This window comes from Lepisma saccharinum, chromosome 8, assembly GCF_977018435.1.
Source record: "Lepisma saccharinum chromosome 8, izLepSacc3.1, whole genome shotgun sequence".
Lineage (NCBI taxonomy): Eukaryota > Metazoa > Arthropoda > Insecta > Zygentoma > Lepismatidae > Lepisma > Lepisma saccharinum.
The window spans coordinates 12963718-12988404 of NC_139236.1; the positions used below are offsets into that span (position 1 = coordinate 12963718).

The following is a 24687-nucleotide window of genomic DNA, read 5'->3' on the forward strand; positions in this document are numbered from 1 at the left end:
TAGTGTACATAAACAAAATCATAAAAAAGAGAGAAGAAAATACAATAAAAAAATAAAAAAATGGTTACAAGGAAAGAACAAAGACAAGATTTAAAAAAAATCAAGACAACACATAAAAAAAGAAAGAGAAAAACACATTCACGCACACACACACACATACTAAACACTTCTGAGCACGGATGTTGAGATTGATGTACATGCTTATGCTAGTTTTGTGAGGTACGATAGAACAACGCATACGTAAATATTACAATATAGTTGAAGATTTGTCAAGGATTGGATTGGATTGGCGAGGCTCGTATGTAGTCTATACTGTATTGTGTAGTGTTACTCGTGGGAGCTTGAACAGATATATTGCTCTTCTAACAGAATATTCTTTCGTTTATTCTTAAATTTGTTAGGACTGGGGAGGGAGGTAATGGAGAGTGGGAGTTCATTCCATGTTTTTGCCGCTGAAAGTGTAAAAGACGATTTGAAAATTTTCAGCAAATGTTTGACGAGTTCAAGTTTCGCTGTTCCTCTTGTCTTGTAGTTGTGTATTTCCCTTCTGGTTTTTAGTTTCTCGAATAAATTTTCTGGGATTTTCTTACGCAAAAGATTCTGTATAAAGCAACAGAAATGAAGTCTGCGACATCTGTTCATGTTTAGCATTTTGTTCTCCTTCAGGGCTGGAAGAATATGATTGAATTTTTTAATGTTTTTTTTAATGTTATATACGAAGCATAAACACGAATTTTGAACATTTTGAATTTTGACTTTATTTCGAACAGACAAGTTTTCACCATATACTATATCACAGTAGTCTAGAAGAGAGAGAATCAGTATTTGCACAAGTTTCATTTTAATATTTGTTTTTAAGTATTCATCACATTTATAGAGGGATCTTAGTGCTGCGTAGGTCGCTTAGTTTGCTCTTGGACATGAAGGTCCCAGTTCAAGTGTTCGTCTAACATAACTCCTAAATTCTTTATACTTTTCGAATGTGGAATTTCGGATGTCTCTATTTTGATGCGTGGATTATTCGGGTTTGTCATTGCGAGGCTATTCTTGGAACCAATGACTGTGAAAACAGAGTTTTGTGGAATTATTTTCAGACCATTTGTATTACACCAGGTATCGATGGCTGCCAAATCTTTGTTAAGTAATGCTATTGCATAATCTGGTGATTTTGGTGGAAATGGGATTTGGATTTGGGTGTCATCTGCATAAAAGTGTATGGTACTATGCTTTATGTTTGTTTCTAAATCTACTGTGAAGATTGTATATAGAAGAGGAGCTAGAATTGATCCTTGTGGAATGCCAGTTTCTAGCAGAAGCGTGTTCGAGAGAGAGGGCATGGCAGTGTTTAGGAATAGTTTCTGTTGCCTGTTTGTCAAGTACGATCTGAACCATTTGAGTGCGGGGTGTGAAAAATTATAATATTTCAACTTACTTAAGAGCAGGTCATGATGAACCTTGTCAAAAGCCTTTGTCAGATCCAGTGAAACCAGAGCAACTGTCATACTCTTGTCCATTGAGCGAAATATATCATCTGTTACTTTTAGCAACGCCGTTGCCGTGCTGTGAGCAGGGCGGAAGCCCAATTGGCATTTCGGAAGGAGATTGAGGGTATTCACATGATTTCTAACTTGATTGTAAACAATTTTTTCCGTGATCTTGGAAAGGATGGGTAGTAGACTTATAGGACGAAGATCGTTTAAGGATGATATTACTATTTTCTTAGGTAAAGGGATCATGCATGCTGTTTTCCAGCTGATTGGATATTGTCCAGTCCGAAAGGAGAAATTTATTATATGTGTCAGGTGACTTAAGACAAACGGAAGTGATAGTTTGAGCATTTTTATTGTTATTCCATCATTGCCAGAGGCATTGGATCGTATATTATTTACTGCTTTAATTGTGTCATATTCACTGGTTTCTTTAAGATGAAATTCATTAAATATTTTGGAGTTAAACAAATTACTGGTTTTATTTATAGCTGATTTCGAGCAGTCGGCCTCACGACAGATGTTTGAAAAATGTTTGATTATTTTGTCTATGTCTCGTATATCAGAGGGTATGTTATTATTAGTAGTTTTACAATATACTCCCCATGCTTTGAGTTTGCCCCACAAGTCTTTGTTGTTTTTATTAGAACGTAGGTGATGGTTAAAGAATGCTTTCTTCTCTTGTCGTTGCACTGTAGTTGTAAAGTTTCTTAGTTCCTTGTAGTGTTCCCAGTTGGAGTTTGTCTTTGCATGTTTAAATTTTAATAGAGCTCTGTCGTGGAGTTTCATGAGCAATTTCGTGTTTTCGGATATCCACGGAACGCTTTTATGCTTAACCGGTTTAGTGTGGAGAGGTGCATGTTTGTCAAAAAGGTGGATAATAATGGTAGAGGTATATGTACCTTATCTTTGATGTTGTCGTAGCTGTTAATTTGTGCCCAATCAATTTTTGCAGCATCTTCATCAAATTTCTCCTTATTGAAATTTGAGAAATTACGGTATGTGACATTTTGTTTTTCTCTTTTCAGTTTTTCAATGGCAAGGGTGACACTTACCATGCAGTGATCTGAGTTTCCGATAGGTACGGTTACATTTGATAAACGTACAATGTCAGGGTCATCTGTTATTACGACATCCAGGAGTGATTCGCTATTTCCTGTTATTCTAGTTGGTTTATTGATAAATTGTGTAAGGCCGACAGAATTAAGAATTGATCGAAAGTATTTTGCCTCCGGTTTGTGTGGCGAAAGAAAGTATACGTTTGTATCTCCTAAAATAATCAATTTCTCAACACGCGGGAAAACTTCAGAGATAGCTGTTTCTAAACGTGATAATTTTGTGTAGGATATATTGGGTGCTTTGTATATCCCGATTATTCCCAGGGTTCTGTTTCGAATCTTTATCGCTATGTTCATAATTTCAACTTCATCGTTATTTTCACAATTGGTGGATGTTGAAAGGACCTTGATATTTAAGTCTTCACGATGATAAAAGATAATTCCATCTCCACCCTTCATAGTCCTGTCTTTTTTGATGGCCGTGTAACCAGGGATAGCGAAAGAGGATGTGGGTGCTTCTTCACAGGACCAGATCTCGGTGGAAATCGGGAGGGCACTCGCGTGTGATTCTTATTAGCTCCTCTAATTTTGTCCACGACAGAGACCTGACGTTAGCCTGGGCGAGGGTGAGGAGGGGTGGTTGGTCTTTCCCTGAAAGGCGATGACCAGAGGGGGAGGGAACAGTTTCTTGCAGTTGTGTCACGTGATGTCGTTGACATGGAAGGCATTTTTGCAGAAAGGACCGGACAGGGGTACCATTTGTTGAGATTGGGACCAGAAAGGGTAACTGTTTTTATCAAGGGAGTCGGGTGTTTTTCTTTTTAAAAACAACCTAAAAACATTGAATACTATTTCGTGTTTTAAAAATAGAGCAAGCTGGAGGGATGAAAAGAAAAGAGAGTACGAGTACTTACATGCTGTCTCCTTGTAAAAACTAGCCTCGCCAAACCTGACACAGGTAGCAGTTGACATCTTCACATTTTTAAGCACTTTTTTACATGTAGCTTCACTAAATACAAACACACACACACACAAAACACACAAAAGCACACGATAATCAAATACCAAATGAGACAATATGAACTTTTCCAATAATTGGGGAATGATAAATCGTGGGTTGATTTCTGGATGGAGTTCATGAGTAGTACACACACGCGTTCATGAGTAGTACACACATGCGCACAAGTGTTCACAAGTTCGTTTCTTGTTTTCCAGTTCCATGCATCATTCCCGCCTACATTTGAGAGCGTTCAGGTCCCTCTCGGTTTCTATTAATTTCTTTCCTTCCTCGGTCACGATGACGACTTTCCCATCAATTGTGTAGCAATTGAAGTTCCCGTGTCTTGCCTTGGCTTCCTGGAGCAGTTTCTGGCGTTTCAGTGTAAGGGATTCTGTGATCAGATATTGGCTTCCCTTGAGATTCCTCTTGGATCGCCACACAGCGTCCCGGTGCTCGTAGGACACAAACTTGATGATTAAAGGCCTGTGCACCTGCCTGACGACGTCTGCCGCTGTTCTCTTTGTTCAAGGAGCTCCAGGATGGTGTCAGCGACTGACGTCAAGTTTGCTGAAAAATATTTTGATGGCGACCTCGGTTGGATTTTCCTGCGGGGTTTCCCGGGCTCCGTGGAGTAACAGGCAATTTCTGCGGCTGTATTGATGGAGTTTATCCAGGGTGTCTTCTTGGTCAATGATTTGACGTTTGACACTTTCCACATCTTTATGAAAGACTGCTAGCTCCCCTTTCATGATTTGTATATCTTGAAGTACATCCTGGAGAAGAGATGGGTTATTGATAGAGACTGCCTCTGTGTTGGGTTGCCTGGTGGATCCTAGGGCCGCTTCTACCTTTTCTTCCATTTTTGGAGCTTGGCTTCGAGGGACACGGAACGCTGGTTCAGCTGCTTGTTGGACATTGCTGACTGGTGGGTTGGTAGCACTGTCAGAGGGTCTACTTAAGAGTGTGTCGATTACGTGCTGTTTGATTGGGATTTGACCCTGTCGTTGATGTTGGTGTCCTGGTAGTCTTGCAGGTAATGTATCTAATGTATGTGAGTGCAGGAGAATCCTTATCCCGTGTGGTAGTGCTTTGTGTTAGTGTAAAGCGGGCGATGTAGCAGGAGTCGGTTTCAGACGTGTCTGGTGTTATCTGCCATGTTCTGTAAGGAACACCTATATTTAATCAAGGAAACTGTAATATTTGTTGCATGAAGTGAGTGGGCCTCAATGTTGCTCAATGTCTACTATCTTACCATCAACATTTACCATGTTGACACAGTTTTCATCTCGAGGGATGGTAAACATGGAAAATCTATAATGTAGAGAACACTCATCTTCTTCAACTATCATGTCTCGGAGGATGGTAAAGTAAATTTCCCCAATCATATAGCACTGTGCCATGAAGGCACATTTAGGAGGTGTGGGGATAAGGTCCAACATAATTTCGATCTTAGTCATTTGGGAGGTGATGTGATCAGCACCACGTTCTGGCTGCCTTTACTGCCCATTGATCTGTTGGGTGAAACTCAGAGGCGCTTTATGTGGAGACTAGGCCAGAAAAAATTCCAACCTTAGACCACCCACCCCAGAAATCGAACTTGGGTCACCTGCATTGTAGTCAGATGCCCTACCGACTCTTTCAGAAAATGAGATACAGTAGAACGTTGCTTATCAGCATTAATTAGGACCGAAAGTTATGCGGATAATGATTTTTGCTGATAATCAAACATGTGTTTATTTAACAAAGAAAAGCACGTACAGTACAGGTTTATTTTATACTTTTTTGAGTGTGCGGACTGACGTTGCAGATAATTGATGTGCGGATAAATGACGTTCTACTGTATTTGTATTTTCTCATGCTTCAGAATGTACTGTTTTGCTTTCCTTCTGGTATGCTGATAATTCCTTCACACAGGAATGAATTTTTCATCTACTTATGCACTTTACAAGGGTGAGCAAAACATTTTCCATACAGGGCCAGTGGCTACTTGAGCAATTGATCGCGGGTCATATTATATCGTATTTACACTAAACTTAATGCCTCAAAATAAATAAATAAAGTAATAAGGAGGGCCATATAAGAGGTAACGGTGAGCCCAATATGACCCACAAACTGTAGTTTTTGCAGTCCTGATATACAGTACATGTCCTAATTCCACATATCCCTTTGGTACGAACTGAAAGCAGCTGATTTCGTCATCATTACCACCGAAATGGCAAAGGACTGGAATCAGAACATGTTACTTTCGAGGCACCCTGCACTATAAATGCACTTCCCCCAGCCTAAAGTTTGACAAAAATTAATTACCTCATCTAAGAAGCCAGATAACCTTGCAGAAATAGGCAATTTTCACCGAAAAACCATAATTTCAATATATTATTGTAAATTTTGTAGCTAATTTATATTTTTCAAATTTCTGGTAGTACTGTTCATTTTAATGAAAAAATTATAAGAACACAAATTCAAGATCTTACTTACAGAATTCAAATGAAAAAAAATTGAAATAGATAGAGAAGTAGCTGAAAAACAATCAATTTAAAAATTTGAATTCCGCCATTCTGCGGCTGTATATAATAATAATTATAATTCTAGCTATGATAACAGTAAAGCAAATGTGCAGGGTTGAACCTATAATACAAAGTAAAAACTACTTAAAAACTCGTGTAGTTGTTATTGCTCTTGTCTTTTGTAACAATAGGTCTATTTAATATTACTTATTTCCTTTTAAAACTGTAGGTACTGGCTGATTAAAATATAAGGATTTAGCATTTCTCAACTAGGGATACTTTTCATAAAGCACACCCTCCACCAACCTATTCCCAAGGCTCGAACGAAAACCCAGAACAAAGAATTTCTATATGAGCAGTGGAAAAAAACACACACAAAAAAAAAAATGAGAATTGACCTGTATTTACAGAATGTTGTATCAATTCTGCAACTATACCTGAAGAAAATACTTCATTTGTGAGAAAAACTATAGGTTTACAACCTGAGCTTAAATCAGAGATGAAAATGAGTGTCTCTTATGATGAAACTGTTTCTTTAGGAATTTTAATTATCTTCTTTTACCACTAAAATCAGTGGTAATGTGCATCATATATGCTGACTGTATTTGTGCTAGTGACAGTCACAGGCTTCACAAGACACAAAAAAAAAAAGATTTTGAATATATTTACAACCAGTGAAAGATTAAGAAGAATGAAAATACCTCTGATGGAGTTCTTTTCATATGTTAGGGGCATCACAAAGAACTATAGAAGAGTAGATTATGTTTTTGCTAGCTATCACAAAGAATCACTGAAAGACCCTGACAAATTACAGAGGGAAGGTAAGGGCATTGCAATAGATATTCCTCGCCTCTCTGAAGTGGTTCCACTGCCAGTCTAGCTCAACAGTTTCTGAGAATCATCAAGGAATAAATTGATGTTGAAGAATTCATTGCTAATACAGTAGTAGAGCTTTTATCTAAAGCACCATGTGTTGCCAAAGGCACCATTCAGTGCTTTTCTTTTGGCTAAGAAGATGAGATCATTCAACCATACATATATGTAGAATGGAAAGCAAGTAAATTACCCAGAAATAGATTGTAGCCAGTACACGAAGCTGACTTAAGAATGTTGATTCATGCATTCCAGTGTGGATTTACTAAAATTGTTCTTGTTAGTTCTGATTATGATATTTCAGTTTAGCTTTGTTTCACTTAACTATTCTACTCGATTGGATGGGGGGGGGGGGGGGGGAATGCACAGAAGGTGATGATTCCATGCTACTATTGCCCATTCATAATATTCACCAAAAAATGAGACAAAATTTATGCTCTTTGCTTCCAGCCATCCATGTACTATCTAGATCAGAATACACTAGTAACTTTGGTAGTAAGGAAACATTTCTTTATAGTGCATCTAATTTACACCTAAAAAACTCTTAATCCTGCAGAAGAATACTTAATCCTTTCGAAAAGGATCCTTTTTGCTAAATTTAGATGAACTCATATTGTGGCTGTATCATCATGGGCAGAATACAGACATTGAAGATTTGCCTCCTCCAAGCAGAAGTGCTAGGAGACATTTGCTGAGATCTTATTTTTCTACACATATCTTCAGCGACACTGTATTGATGATGTGGTTGTTTGCACAGACCCTTGTGAATCTGCTTTCCAAATGATAGTTTAGTTCAAGGAAATAAAGAAATATCCCGATCATTTGCTTGGGACATGTCATTGCTTAAAATGTGCTAGATCTTCATGCATTTGTATGAAATATGAATTAACTTGTTCTTTTGTAAGTATGGCAGTGTCAAGGGGACAGATTCAGCTTCTGGAAATCCTCATAAGATAAAATCTAAAATTGTTTGCAATACAATTACTCTTGGTAAATATTCATTTTTTATAGTACAAAATCACTTTATTCATGGCATCATTGAATTATGATTATTACCTTACTTCTCCAAAGGTAATACTGAATTTTTTGCAATGCATATGAAGTGATAAAAATCACGGAACATTTTTATGCAAATTAAAACTGAAAAACAATAAAAATAAATAGGTTAACAAAGCACTGTTATTCACCTTACAAATTGAAATTGCAATACACTGAATCAATTTCCATAAAAATTCGTCAACTATTAGAGATATTATCAGTTTTGTGATCAAGGCTGCCTTCTTTAATGACATCATAGCACAAAAATGTACTGGGTGGTGGATATTTGCCCAAGTCAAAAGTGCTTCCTAAGACAAATACTACGTATTGCCAAAATACTCTGTTCACTGAAACCTTTTCTCTTGTATGTATAACTTGCATTATGGAATTATTTTCTTGTAGTTTATGGTTCTTAGAAGCACAAAAGCACATTTTTTGATGCAACATGTCTGGAGAACAGACACTCCCTTCATTTGACATTTATTCTTACTTTGATTAATGTTACAATTTTAACAATGTAGTAAATTTAACAAAACATAAAAAAGCAGTTATACAATGAATCTTGCCAATAATGCCACACTGCTGCAACATAAAAACTCAACTATGAAACAAGTAATATGTTTTCTTTATAAATATTATTGTTATTTTAAATGAAAATGTCATCAAATTTCAATTATGAATCCCAAATATCATCAGGCAATTCCAGATCATCCTTCTCTCCACAAAGATCCTGATCTCTTCTGTAGGATTAAATTTCAAAAGGTGGTGGCTTACCCTATTTGTGAAAAAGAGAACTCCATAGAGAGTTAAACTTGCCATTCTTTTTATTTAATTTCTTCCAGTGTTCAGCAATGACATTTAATTTAAAATAACAATAATATTTATAAAGAAAGCAGATTTCTCATTTCACAGTTGAGTTTTTGTTTCAGCAGTGTAGCATTATTGACAAGATTCGTTGTAGAACTGCTTTTTTATTATTTTTGTTAAATTTACTACATTGTTATAACTGCAACATTAATCAAACTAATCATAAATGTGTGATGAAGGGAGCATGCGTTCTCCCAAAATGCTACATCTAAAATTGTGTTTATATGCTTCTAAGAACTGTAAAGGACAAGAGAAATAATATTCACTTTCCTACAGAACCATAGCCAGGTCCAGATCATATGGAAACCACAATGTGAAAAATCCTTGATCTGGCTACCACATGGGCACTTTCAACTTACTTCTGCAGACAATCCAGATACAATGGCGGCAGCATCCGAACAACATCACACTCAATGGAAACAGCACAGAGTCACAGCCAACAGCATTTAAGTGTTCCCCTATGATAGATTATTCTTGACCAATTCTCCTGCCACTGAATGGTTATACACTTACCTGTCTTCCCTACTTGTAACTAAATCGTCAGTGCTCACAGCTTCATCTTCAGAAAGCAAATCTTCATTTGAAGCAGAATCATAACGCATACAGTTAGGTTCACATCCCACAGACACTGACTCTACCTCAGAAAACAAATCCTAGAATAAAGGATAAAGAATATTAACTGCGGTCAATAACCAGATTAACAATTATTTACATAACACAATGTAAATATCACAATGTACAGTTTCTTTGGAACAATAAACATGTTCAACATGCTTACCCTACAGCAATACTAATGTAAATGTACTTTAGGATACTGGTGAATCTGGATCCTGGAAAATTCAAGGTCTGGATCTTTGGAATCAGATATGTAGATCTACATCTAGAACCTTAACTTTCAGCTTGTATGTGACCAGCACGTACACAAATATTCTTTCCCACAAAAAAACAACTAATTTGTGTGTTATTGTGTTGTTCAACCTTTGTTTCAAGAATATACAAGCCAATTGGAAAATATACACTCTAATCAATCCTTTGTCTTGTTTCCTTGTGTGTGTAACTGCAAGTAGTTACTTATTTCTAACATCTTTAGAACATTTTGCAGGTCACATGAAAAAGCCAGGTTCTCAGAATTCATCATGTTTCAGAAAGGACCCTTGTAATTTAATCCACACATGGATGGCAGACAATATGGCTACCTTTCCACAAGAGAGGTGCCATGACTTTTGTGCATTCTGGTGAAATCAGGATTCTGAGAAGTAGAAAATTCAGCAGAGGAATCTAGCAATTTCAGAATGCAATTCGACATTCAATTGCAAAGTTCCTGACACATTGTTATATTCTGTTATACTCTACTGAGTTTATGCTTTAGAATCATCCATGATTTCTGAACTTTCTCCCATGTTAGAGAAAGTCCTGAATGCAACATGTATCTTTCCATAAAAGTGAATTCATGTAAATATCAGAATTCAACATTCTACATAATTATCAATAATATAACATCAAATCAATCAATCATCAATAATATGGTAAATGGGACAAAGTCCACAATTTTTCTGAAATTGACTTTTTAGGCTTAAAAGATTCTTTATGTGCCGGGGCAGATGATGAAATAAAATTAAATGCAAAAATCTCATTTTGTGATTCAAAATAAAATTTAAAAAATTTCCACTCTGTCAAAAAAGGTCCTGTGTCCATGGACATATATTCCACAGAGGTCCTAGGTGTTGTTGATATATGTAGTAGGTTGTTGCTACTGATATGAACATGTTTACAACTTCAAACAATGCAACCAAGGAAAACTTTGGTCTGAATTCTTTAAACTGAGGTAAAAGGTTTCATGGATGGAGCTATGGTTGGACAGGGCCTTGCCAAAAAATGTTCTTCCAGAGGCATATCTCTGGAACGGGATGAAGACATTACAATGTAGAAATGCTCATTAATGTCATCGCAGAGCAAGCTGTTGGATGGACCGCATCAGTGAAGGAAGATCTTTAACATGGGCAAGTGCTGCTTGCGTACTTCTTTCCTCCGCTCTCAGCTTTTCCCCCTCACAATGCTTGAATATGGTGTTGTCTGCATGCGGTGACGTGACAACTACAGAGAAGATTGTGCTTGTTGTGTCATTGAACAAAGAGCAGTGGCAGCGATTGATTTTTCTCTTTGGAGGTACAGTGCAATGCACATTTAGTTTAAAGTTTGGTTTATTTTTATTTCTGGGCCTCTTTCAAACTTCCACATGACTTAGTGCAGTATTTTCCTGAAATATTTAAAAAATGACGGAAAATGAAACAAAGGGTGTGAAACAGGACCTAATTAAAAAACCATTCAAATTCGCTCTTTCTCGGAAAAACAAGAAATAGTTAAAAATGATAGAGCTTGCCCTTCTTTAACCGGCCTGTGTAGTAATCATAAGGATAAGAAACAGGAGTATACAAGACATTTTCAAACTGCGCAATACAAGAAAACTAGCTGGTTAGCAGGTTGTGATGTTCCAACTGCATCAGTGGAACGATCTTTTTCAGCATTAAGAAGAATTAATAATTATATTAGAGCAACCCAATCACAAGAAAGATTAAGTGCGCTTGGTATATTATCCATTGAAAAAGAACTGCTTCTGAAAATTAAAGCAGTTCCCTCATTTTACGAAAATGTTATAAGGGAATTTACCACTCAAAACAGAAGAGCAGAATTTACATTTAAATTATTTTAATTAAGTCTAGTCCATTGTTCCTGAATCTCTGAGTGTAATTTAGGGCTCTAATATAATGTCATTTGCATAAGCCAAACAAAACTAAATTGTGAATCTCCAATGTAAATATAAAGTGTTTATAAATATCAAGTGATTCTATAATTTTATGAAGACTTCCAGATCAGTCATCAAACCTGGTGAGTTTTAAACTTTTATTATCCATATTTCATTACTTTATACGTTATGCAATATTTAGTAATGTTAATGTGCAAATCGTCAACTATATAATGCTATCCCCCATTCCAAAATATATATGTTTTTAGAAACTTACTAAACCGCAGCCTAATTGATTTAGCATCAGGTGCAACTCCTCCTTATACTCGTCTCGAATTTCGTTCCGTTGCAATCACAGATTTTGTCTCAGCATACCACACCACAGCCTGCTCGCGATGTTGAACAGTCGCCATTTTTATTTATGCGACCGTGGCGCTGCGTGGTGAGCAAACGGACAACTTCAAGTCATGAAAACAAAACTTGAAGATCTGGCCTTTTATTTGGTGTTACAGTTATTTCACAATTCATCGTACTTCGTTCACAGTAATTAATTGAAATTAGGGAGATTTGAACGGAACACTCTGTATAATAATTACAATAATGACCATCATTACAAACCAATTGTACACTGTCACTCACATGAGTGTCTTGAATGAGACATATTCATAGATGGCGCCAGATATGCACACCAAGTGCATTTTGCCTCCTAATTATATTACATTTGTTTTTATGAACTAAAGAAATAAAGAAATATTGGGATCATCCTAGGAAGCAATGTAATTTATTTTCAAAGAGTCTCTAAAAAATAGAGATGGTGGAACTGCAAGCCCCCGCCCCCCTCTCGGTAAGCTAAGGTTAAAATTGTATCTGAACCACTATGCAATATGTGTCCACTGGGATTGGCCAATATTCCAAAAAAGCTGGCTTTTTATCAGAAAATAAAAACATCCATTCAAAAAAGCGGGCTTTTTTTTGCAACTCTATTTTGGAGTCTTGTCAAAGGAAGAGATTTTAAGTGTCTTCGTATAATATCCTCAGTCTATGGAAAAAGGCTCAAATATTTTGAGATATTGGGCCATTCCATGTGAAATCAACCAGTGAAGAGGCACTTTTCAGCCTCACATATTTTGATTCAATTGAAATTTGGCATACTGGAACGGCCACACGAGGTAGGAAAGCATGCAAAGTTGTAGATCCATACATTTTGTATTTCCGAAATTACAGTTCAATTTTTATCATTTTAAAAAAAATCTTGTTAACTGTAAATTGCAATATTTCGGCAATCAGGGCATCTATACAATTGATTTGGAAGTCGCTGGACAGGTCTTGAAGAGCTCTTTCACACGAAATATTACATGCTTATGTCAGGGTTAAAAAAACATTTTAATTTTTTTTAAAAAAATGTCATACATACACTATTACTCAATAGCTGTACAAAATTTAAAATAGGATGCCAATGGGAGTAATGTTAGATTCAGTTTAGGTAAATGTAGGGTAGGTTAGGTTAGGTAATGCATGACATATTTTGATAGACTTTTACTTTTGAATCATAGAAATTTGTCTTACAGAAATGAGGTATATATTGTTTGAATTAACGTACATGAAGGTGATGTTTACATTCCCAGTTATTAGAAATACAGGGTGATTCAAAAGTCTGGTCCCTTAGGCAACTCCGTTATTAGTGCAAAAATTGGAAAGAGTGGAAAGTTGTTGGAAATAGGTGTTTCAATCTAAAGTGCATGAATTTCCAATGTAGCATGCACCGTTCAGGTGTACATTGGTATGAGCGTCATTGCAAAAAAAATGCGCATTATACATGAGTAAATACGGTACTTGATATTGCTGGTACTAAGCCAAAGAATTTCCTTTCACCCATTTTTTTTTTTACAGAAAGAAAATTTATTGCTGGAAATTATGCAAATATAGAAATGACTGTTAAAATTATTGCATACCCCTTTCCTTACAGTCACATCACCTATTACTACAGGCCTTAATTTTTTGCTTTCATTTTTCTTACAAAAAGAGTGTAATTTTAATAATAAAACTCATATTTTCTTACTAAAATTTGCCACACTTTTGGCAGAAAAGTGTGCTAAAGCGAAAATGTGAATTTTGAGAAAAATAACATCGAAAAGTGGAACAAAAATAATAACACAGAAAAATCTAGGTCTCTACTAATACGTATGTCTGACACACACACACACACACAAACACACACACACAAAAGAACGTTGTACATAGGGAAAAAGAACCATTAACTCTTCCTGAGGAGATAACATATTCAGCCAGGCTCAAGTTACCAAGATCCCGGTACTGTAAGTTGGTTTGGTATAATGAAAAAGCAACAAAAATAGAATGAACTTGTTCCATGAAAATCATTCAAAGTTAATAATAAAAGATACCAACAATATTTTTGGTGTGGGTATTTGTACATATTTATGTGAATTTTGGTAGATTTCAAGTTTTATTCCAGGCTATGGAAAGAAATCATAACAGTGTGGTGTCCCATTGTATACTGCGAGAAAAAAAGAAATTAAAAAACACATACTAATACAAGCAAGTTTGCAATCTGATATTCTGACAATTCTTAACAACTTTTCGTTACTAACAAAATTCAACAAGCTGTTTACGGATGCTTGGACTACATTCTTTTCTTTGCCTTTAACAATATTCTTGTGTTTCTCTCTGGAAATATGTTTCTGTAAGGAATCTCAATATTCCGATAATACTCTGCAATTGCTATATTTGCACACAAGAATTTTCGGATCAATGAAATGAAGCCCATGTTTCGCAAACTCAAAAGCTGTCACACAATGTAATTGCAAGTTTAGTCATCTTGCCAGAGCACTACACTGATGAAAAATCCAGAAGGAAATGAGGTCGATGCTAAACAAAGCAAGCCATATTCGACCTCAAATCACTTCCCTTGAAAACTTGCATGAGTCAGCAGAATGCCCCTTGCTTGTTGGGATGTTAATGAAGAATTAATTCAGACTTGCAAATGCGAATGTTGGATTTTTGTGGTACTTTTTCATCTTTTGAAGACAAAATGTGTTGAAAATTGTGAGAATGGTCACAATTTGCATTATATGCCAAATTTGCTATTTTGAATGCATGAAAAGAAAAATGTGTCTAGATCATGTCACTACCATACCAACACTTTATTGCAGTAATTAGCATTTTTCGATGTTATCCCATTTGCAAACAAACAAAGGGAAGATCACCTGCTGAAGTATTCTTTCTGGTTCACCATTGGGTAGAAGGTTTAAAACTACAACAAGAAAGCATGTCTCACTGCAGTTATGGTCAGAAATACTGTAGTATAAATTACACTTGCGTGGGCGAGTCTAGATGTACGGAAACAATTTTTAAGAACGTCATGCAACTTTGTCAAGTTGAGTTCATCTTACTTCATGGAGAAAATCCAAATCAGCACACTTGCCACCTTCCTTCTTGAACAGTTGAATCACGAAATATGATTTGACTAACACTTGATGATTTATCTGTCAATGTATGGCTAAAATAATTATGATCTTGTTCCAAATATTAAATTCTCAAAGCATGATGTTCTTGTTAAGAAGAACACATTCATAAAATTAACAATTATCTGGTAGTTATATATATGCTTCGCTGGATTTTCAACAATACACTATTTTTCAAATATACACTATTTTTATGCAAAGTGCCCACGTTTACAGAACTTCCTTGCACGAGTAAAGTGAAATGCAGTATGGAACCTCCAAAGAAGAAAGTAGACCATTGGCAGGCTGCCTGTCTCCTATCAAGGAGTGCCTTCCCCTGAACTTGTTGAAACAAATGGCGGATGAAGTGAATTCAGTGGTGTAATCCTATGACATTTTATCAATAAAGGACTGCCTCATAGACTAGATCACCAAAGCAATAGTGGCTCAACTACAAGAACTCCTAGACTATAACACTGAGAAAGTTCACCAGAGGAAGAGCTATGAAGAAAACCAAGGGGTCGCACAACAGCTGCTGAAATTGAAATAAAAAGAAGCGCCAGAGGGAGAACAGTACTCAGATTTTTGGGATTACAGAGACACCGAATGACACTGACACTGTTGCTCTTTTCCTCTTATAGGAACAACTGCATGTGAAAATCAAGCCATCAGAAATATGCTGGAGCCATAGGATAAAGGCAAAATGATCACAGATATAAGATGACAGACACATCAAGAGAAATAAGGAGGAATTTGGACTTCAGTTTGAGTGTAGTACATTAAGTACAATGCAAGAGAACCTGTAGGAAATCGCCATGATTATAACAATGGTTTACCGATGGTCAAATTTCCATTTTTAAACATGTATTTGTCAAGTTTATTTTACACACCTGCATTTTAAATGTTGCACATTTCTATACAATGCAGTGACAAAGAGAATATTTTTTATTAATTTTTGAAGTGCAATTTTAATACTTTTTGTACTCCGTGGAGGAATGAAAGAACTGGCACGTTGTCAGGGTATATTCTGTTTTTTGATTGGTAAGATGTCGGTAACGTGAAAGGTGAAAGCACGGATTGTGTAAAATGTTGTTTGCGGTTAATAAAACCAAAATGCTTAAATAACAAGGGCCTCGTACACTTCACTCTACATGGATGGCCATGGATATCTATGCTTAACGCTCATCAATATGAAGGCAAGACCAGGCCAATTATAGTTAATCGCTAATTATCATTTCAGAGCCAAAGTACATATTTGACTGCACGAAAAAGCTGAAAGGCAGCAAAATTTATCTAAAAGAAGACTTGTTAATCTCCAGATTGGAGCTCTATAGGGGAGGAAGTGAGAAATTTGGCACACAAATGTGTTTTGACATTTGATGAACTTGGTAGTCTCGATTGCTAGGAACAAACTTATTCAAACGACTCATACATTGTGTTATTTTCCCTAGGTTTTTCTTATATTTTTTTAAACATTTTTTTCTTTAAATTTGCATTGTAAAAGTTAGAAGTGGCTTCAATTTTAATACTCCTTCATTTCATTCCAACTAGCTATTTATTCTCTCAAATTACTTACCTTCTATTGATTGATGGGGGTAGCACATTTAAATGATTCAATTCCCACATTATCCTGAAGGTGCAGTCCCAATTTGCATTTCTCTGTATAAAGTGAATTCAAAACAAAGTTGTAGACTTTTTCTTCAGAATAATGATTGGAAGAAGACATGAAATGTTCCTTATTTGTATGATGTAAATAATTTCTATCTTCAATGCTTCTAAGAAATACTAAGAAAAAATACCATTCTCTTTTACAGTTGTCAGATGACAATTTAAAATGTGTGCACTTGAGCACGTTATTCTGTTAAAGTAAATAACCATTATATTTGCAACTTACCCTGCGGTATATTTTCTCTTCTGTTCTGATGGCTTCAAAATGCTGAGGTGTTTTCTTCTTACTGTCTCTCATTACACAGAAATTGTTATTTCTTGCCTCTGTAAGTAACAAACAATTAACTTCCAGAAATGAACATAAATATCTATACAATGCTTATTATCTGGTAGTGGTTCCTCACACTTTCTTCCACTCAATGCTAATCAATCAACACAGCACATTCCCATCCTTATACACATGTGCAAATCAAAATATTATGATTTTATTTACTTTGCTAAAACCAACTTCAATATGACAACAAATAGAGATTAAATATATTAACAGTATACTTGTTTTATTCATTCAGTTATTGCTTTTCCAATGCATCAAATATCGATCCAGGCCTAAAATAATGCCATTGCCTTGCAATCAAAGGGCCCATGGTTTCCTGATTGGCCTATCTCTGCATAAAGTGGACTGAAATACCAATGCAAAACATATGTGTGAATGAATCTACACGACACACGCATTTATAATGAAATAATATTGTGCACCTGGCTATTTCATGTCAAACCAGGTACGTGTTGACCCTTGATCCCTCTGATACTGACCACATTTGGTAAGTCTGTATGGATTTAATTTTATGAAATGTTCTACAAAGGCTTTGGATAAAAAAAACAACAACAAGTATCTGATTTTTTAAGGTATTGTAAAGGATCACTTATTTACTAAATATGGTAGTTTCGAATTAGCACATCTTGGGAATCAAAACCATGGAAGATGAAACTGGTCTTACTTTGATTGTTGTACATTGACTGAATTAGGTTATTTTATGTCACTTTGCGCACCTTTGGGTATTGTGACGATGAGGAAATTGATGAAGAGAAACTGACAAAGAAAATCCATGCCCAGACCAGGATTCAAAGCTGGTACACCTGGCATTGTAGCATGCTGTGATAACAACTCCACCACTTGGCAGTCTTATTTTGAAGACAAAGACTCAATAATATACATAATGTGGTCAAATGGGTATTTCAAACATTTTTGGACAAGGTATTCAATGTTCAGGGTTGAATAGCAGAATGGAAATGGGAATTCTAAATAAACAAAGGCTCCGGGTGTTGAAATAAATTGTCAAGTAGGATCCCAGGTGCAGTGGCACAGGAATGGGGGGGGGTACAGGTAGCATGCTGTGATAACCACTCCACCACTCGGCAGTCTTATTTTGAAGACAAAGACTCAATAATATACATAATGTGGTCAAATGGGTATTTCAAACATTTTTGGACATATTCAATGTTCAGGGTTGAATAGCAGAATGGAAATGGGAATTCTAAATAAACAAAGGCTCCGGGTGTTAAAATAAATTGTCAAGTAGGATTCCAGGTGCAGTGGCACAGGAATGGGGGGGTACAGGGGTACATTGTACCACCTCTAATTTTTGATGGGGTACTGTACCCCCAAATCAGTTAATTCCCTTGTACCCCCTGTACACCCCCTTAGATAATTTGACAGACGCAAGGTGCTACTGTTAAAGGAACATATTTTCAATTCGCTCAATAAAAAAGGTTTAGGTATATTGCTTATAATGTACAAGCATTATCTAATTTATCTTAGTTACCTACTACAGAAATTCAAACCATTATAAACTTATTCTACTACATGTAGTTAGTTCATTGACCTGTATTCTTGAAAACCTCTTTAAGGAGTTGAAAAAATGTGTAAAATTTCTGTGAAACGATGGAATCAGATAAAGTTTACTCTCAGAAAATCACGCTCCAGATGAATGCTCCTTTGCGTAAGAGGGGGGGGGGGGGGTACACATTTCTAAAGAAGTGGGCATCGAAACAAGATATAAAGCAGAAAAACGTTATTAAGAAAAGTTTTGCTTTAATGACATATACGTTGTGAAACTTTGAGTGGTGACACAATGTACGTGTTGCTTATACTAAACATTTCGTGGGTCAGGACGAGATATCTCGCCTTGTAATTGAAGGGTAAAACATGCACAGAGCTTTGGATTCCACTTTAAACTACAGATTCAGTCCCGATTAACCCATGAAATGAATATACATAGAATAAGTTTTAACAACTTCTGAGTGGACACCGAAACAAATTAAAAGCACAAACAAGAACGAGAGGGACCTCACCACACAGGAAACGAAATGAGGCTGTGACAATTCTGACAATTCTCGACTCGTCTCATCTCGATGTCATTCCTAGGTGAAAAGAGAGGTTCCCCTTTCCTAGACATTAGAACAGGGTGCAATTTGTGATTTTATCAGAGGACGACAACTTACTTTCACCTAAGTATTACATATAGTACTTGGAATTGGACATTAATCGCTTAAAATCTAATTTTGATATCGAATGCAACACAAACACAATGCCATTTGAAGTTAAGCCCTAAAGTCAAACTGGAAGAAAATTACATTAGTCAAATGAATGCACGGGATAAATGAGACTCACTGCAGGTCCTATGGTTTACCAGTTGGCTTGTCAAGGGCACTGTGTTATCTACACTAGACTTCATTTAATTTCTTGCAACTTTTTCTGCATGAAAGCAATGCACTGGGGGTATGAGGAAAGGAAAAGTATGTTTAAAACTTCTAAATGATTTTTCTAATCAGTTAAGGTCAGGTTTATGACATTTCACATTTGGCTGGTAGATATTGGTAGATTTTGGATTGAATTCACAAGGTCTTTGAGCGAGATGGGAATGTTTGATTGAGTGATTTGGTTTATTTTACTTCGCATTTCAGCCACTTCTGGTTAATCACGAAAATGAGGATGAGTGATGATATGATGAAGGGAAACTCACAAATAACACCCATGCCCAGGCTGGGATTCGAACCGGGGACCTCTAGCATCGTAGAACGCTATGCTAACCACTCTGCCACGAAGGCTGGCGGGGTGGGAATGTTTTGGATTTTCTTTGTAGATGCGAAAATCTTTAACTGTGACGCGCACATGCTTTTGCTTACATTAAAGATCACCTTTTCACGTAAATGAGGAATTGACAAGTCACCTTAAAACACGCACATGCATTTAATACCATTAAATACGAAAATAAACCTTTGCGGGCTCTTCATATTGTCCACCGAAGATTGAAAATAAAAATAAAATAACTTTCGAGCCTTTGGCTTTCCTTGCTTGCTCTGAGATCTGAAGGATTTTGGTTTTGTATATGTAATGATAGTACTTTCAGTGCTTGAAGAACGTCTTTAGGTACAAATAATTATGTTACAAATAAATGCTTTGTTAAATGTTGTACAAATATTCCAAACTTAGAACTCTTACGAGTTGATCGGGAACCATCTCAACTCAATATTGTTTTAAAAAATACAACACACTATAGATGTCTGAGGAAATACCGAATACATGGCTTTAAAAGACATTGGATGTGGTACACATCTGCCATAAATTGTTTAAAGATATTTTTATGTTGAGCTATGGGACTTTAAAATTAAAGTGAACTAAACTTTTGTGGATTCTATAAGTATGATATATTCAATAATATGGTTTCTATATCCAGTTGGTGAAAGACGATTATTCCTGGTTGGGATGGCTGAAGATAGAGGAGAGGGGGGAATCCTCCTCGCCCCCTTTAATCTCACCCTGCATTAAAAATCAATAGAGGTATCTTTGTTCGCTACTTTCACATTTCGAACTCCTGATATTCCGTTTCGTTAAATTCAAAATTAGCCCATGAACAAGGTCCAGAGATTTATATTTTTCGGAATTGTTATCTGGTTAAAATCTGTTTTTAAAATGACCATAAATACTTAGAAAAACAAAGAAATAAAAATTATTTATGCAAAATTTTTTAATTAAAAAAAAAATCGCGTACTGTTCTAAAATGGAATATTTCCGATGACTTCAGATTGGGTATACCTATAGGTACTACCTTTGAAGTAGTATATGCGTAGTGTATGTAGGCTGAATTTTGTACCCCCCAAATGAAAAACGTTCCTGCGCCACTGCCCAGGTGGTATGGAACATGGATTTATTCAGACGGTCAGTCCATTTCAGGGGTGTTTTACATTTACACAAAACTTGCACACAAATGCAATTTGTTCATTCCCAAATGTTCCCTGGAAAGAACTTTTAGAATAAATGGGTACAGTGTTTATTCAGAAGCTATTGGTGCATTGCCATCCAACACAACCTGCATTCAGAATGAATGACTGCATGTAGGATGAAGTACAATTCAGTGAATTCACAAATGCAAACCATCAGGTATGCTACATGTAAATTTCAAAATAAATTTTCTACGTAGAAAAATAACAACACCAAATTTTAGTAGGATTTAGAAGATTTAAAAAAATATCAAAATGAATTGGTGGTGCTTTAACTATTCAACTTTGAACATTGAACACTTGGTCAAAATGTGTTCAAAATACTTAGTTGACCAGATAATATGTATTGTTGACTTTTCATCTTCAGAATAAGAGCAGTTCAGGTTGAAATTCCAGCCTGGAAATGGGTGTTCTTTGTGGGTGTCCCTTCATCAATTTCATTCTATCATTACATCCTGATCTTTGCGATTAGCCAAAAGTGGCAGAAAAGAGAAGTAAAAAGTGACAGAAAAGAGAAGTAAAAATAAGCCAAATCAATCAGTTTTGTTTAAAATAAAAGAACAAAATTAACTGTAATAATACTTTTATGTAGAATAGCTTCATCAAGAAGTTGGTTCAAGAAGAAAAAGTGTAATGAATTGTTTTTCAAAATTTTCAATCGTCTCCAGATTCACCATGCTCCCAAGTGATAAAGAAAAAGGTTCCTTTTGATATCTGGCTGTTCCCTAAGATAAAGAGTTCATACTCAAAAGGTAAGCTATTTTCTTTTCTTGGCCATAAGGTTGGTTATGTTTTTTGAACAGATTTTTTATAGTTAGAATTATGGGCCTCCCCGATGGTGTTGTGGTAACGTCGTTGTCTTGTAATCAAGGTGTCCCACGTTCAATAGCTGCCAGAGGCACAAAGTGTTTTGGATCCAACTTTAAATTGTTGTTTAAGTTCCGATTAGCCTCTCTTGGTGGTCTACCACCACTACTGGGGTTTTTACCAAAATGAATAGTCATTATTCAAACAATAAAGTGAACTTTTAAAACAAAAACTGAAACTCAAACAACCTATAGTGAGAATTATGAACAGATTACTAGTGCACAGGAAGAGTTGGATGGTTATTTATCTGGGGGGGGACTATTACAGATAGTGTTAATCCGAAACAACTGAAGGTTGCTTTCATATTCACTTTAGAAGTATTACCTACCATGTATTACATGATTATGTAGGAGTTGCACCTACATGTAAAGATTAATGCTCTATTCTTTCTTTATCGTGCTGCGACATCAAGGGTCCCGGGTTCGAATCCCGCTTGGGCATGGTTGTTTGTGAATGTCCATTCATCAATTTCATCATTTCATCACTCATCCCCATCTTCGCAAATTAGCCAAGAGGCACAAAATGCAAAATAAAATAAAATAAATCAAAATGAAAATCTATTCTTTCTTTAATAATAAACCACCAATATATATTTACTCTTCAAAGCAGTAATTTTATCAGAGGGGGAGAGGATACCCCCGATCTCATCAGATCAACTTGTCCACCCCCCCCCCCCAGGTAGAAAAATACTTGATAAGTAAATGCTCTCTTAGTAAAAATATGCAATTTCTGTATGATAGTTAATGGTACATTAAATGTGATTGGCCCAAAGAAAATATTTCTATTCCCCCCGCTCCCCTGTTTCCTCTCCAATAATTCTTCCAGGTACCATCACTGCTCACCCTTTCCCCTGCTGCTTAGAATATAGTTGTGTGATTTTTCACTTTGTAGTGTGCTTTCAAAGGTTATTAACATTTAAAGGGTTGCTATGATTTCTTGATTATGAAATTCCCTGGCATTTCCAGGTTTTCCAGTCCAAAAATGAAATTTTTCCAGACATGTTTATCATCATGATTTTTGCTTTAGAATCCTGTGTTTTTTCAATTAATTATAGTATAATCTGTTAATGAATATTCACTTTCAAAATTATTATTTTTTTAGCAAATTTCATTCTAAATGTAAAATGTAAAATTACAATCGGCATCAGCACCTTACCTTCAGACTAAGGTAGCAGAGGTAAATTATTTAACCATTAACAATTCTCCAAAATATAAAAACAACAGAAAAAGTTCATAAAACATACACAATTTTTCATTTTCTGGCAGATTTATAGGGTCGTAGAAAATGTCGCTTTTTTGCTTACATTTATAAGTACACAGCATTTTTGTTGCATATAAGAATTCTATAGGAAATGCTAACAAGACCAAGACCAATAAAATAATACACCATAACCTCATCTTCACCAACCTTTCCAATAATTATGATCAAATTTGTTAAAACACTAAAATAACACACAAACAGCACGACAAAAAACACTTAGGAGTTCTTCCAAGCTTTCACTCCTTCATGGAGTCATCTTCAGGGCTGGTCAAGGAAAGACGGAGTATACGCGGTTGTCGTTATACTGGCATTACTTGATGTGTCCTCCGGCAGATGTCATTGCGGTCTTGCAGTGTTGGTAAGTCTTGGTGTGTTTGGATTGTTGGTTCGGGGAGATGGATTTTTGAGTTTTACTGTGTTATATTATAGAAACCAACCACCAATTTCCACAGGATTGCATTTCCTTCATTGCACAGGCGAAAGGAAAAATAGAATGGGATGTTAAGGAAGGGGTACACATGATCAAAAACACAAATAATCTCAATGACAATTGATGTGGAAATCTTTATTCTTCTTGGTACAACACAGTAAAACTCAAAAATCCATCTCCCCGAACCAACAATCCAAACACAGCAAGACTTACCAAGACTGCAACGGCATCTGCCGAGGACACATCAAGTAACGCAAGTGTAACAACAACCGCGTCTACTCCGTCTTTCCTCGACCAGCCCTGAAGATGACTCCATGAAGGAGTCGAAAGTTTGGAAGAACTCCTAAGTGTTTTTTATCGTGCTGTTTATGTGTTATTTTAGTGTTTTAACAAATATGTTGCCGGCACGTGACGTAAGAAGTTTTCTACAGTCAAATTATGATCATATTGTCAATGTACTTTAGTTATCAATCAGGTATCTGGACTGCAAGTTTTTTTACATTGATATTCTTTCTAATATCTAGTATTATAAAAGTGAAAATTCATTACAGAAATTCCAAGGAACCATTATTTTGCACAAGACAGAATCATAAGAATGAAAGAAACGAGTTTCTAAACTGTATCTTTCTTGGGAGTGGAATCACAAGAACCGAATCCAGAAGTAGAAGTGAACTGCGTTTTTATTTTGCAATCTCTTGCAGACTGCATAATGGACGTAAATTCCAGACGATATGCAAAATTCTCTGACATTTGACATTTCCCTGACAAGTCAAATTCACTGACTTTTGCCTGTATTCCAGGTTTTCCAGACGTGTAGCAGCCATGAGTGTAGCTCCAGAATTCTAATTTGCGTGTTAACAGTTTTAAGGGAGCTTTCAGACTGAAATGACAAGTGACATATGACATGGGATTTCACACTGAAGCAACGATCTACACTGGGCTCTCTAGTCTTTAAAAATCCCTCACTGCACATGTACGACCAACAGAGAGAAGAAAAGTCCATTCAAGATGAACCATCTCCACCAAAAATTGTCTGAACTCCAGAAAAACTTAAAAAATTGGAAATAGTGGTGCAAGACAGAAGATTGAAACTCTGTAAGAGCAAGGACAATAGGCTTTCAGAAATCAACAATTCATCTGATGTTGA

At 36.0% G+C, this 24687-nt stretch overlaps 1 protein-coding gene across 3 annotated transcripts in view; it reads right to left on the reverse strand.

The window, feature by feature from the left end:
- Nucleotides 1-24687, reverse strand: part of LOC145990862 (uncharacterized) — a 141279-nt gene that overhangs the window by 15228 nt on the left and 101364 nt on the right. For all 3 annotated transcript variants that reach the window (XM_083126307.1, XM_083126306.1, XM_083126305.1), the window contains exons 3-4: nt 16929-17026; nt 9344-9483 (exon numbers count right to left, since the gene is read on the reverse strand). In XM_083126307.1, coding sequence (XP_082982433.1) covers nt 9344-9483; nt 16929-17026 — 238 coding nt within the window. The remainder of the gene's footprint in view (nt 1-9343; nt 9484-16928; nt 17027-24687) is intronic.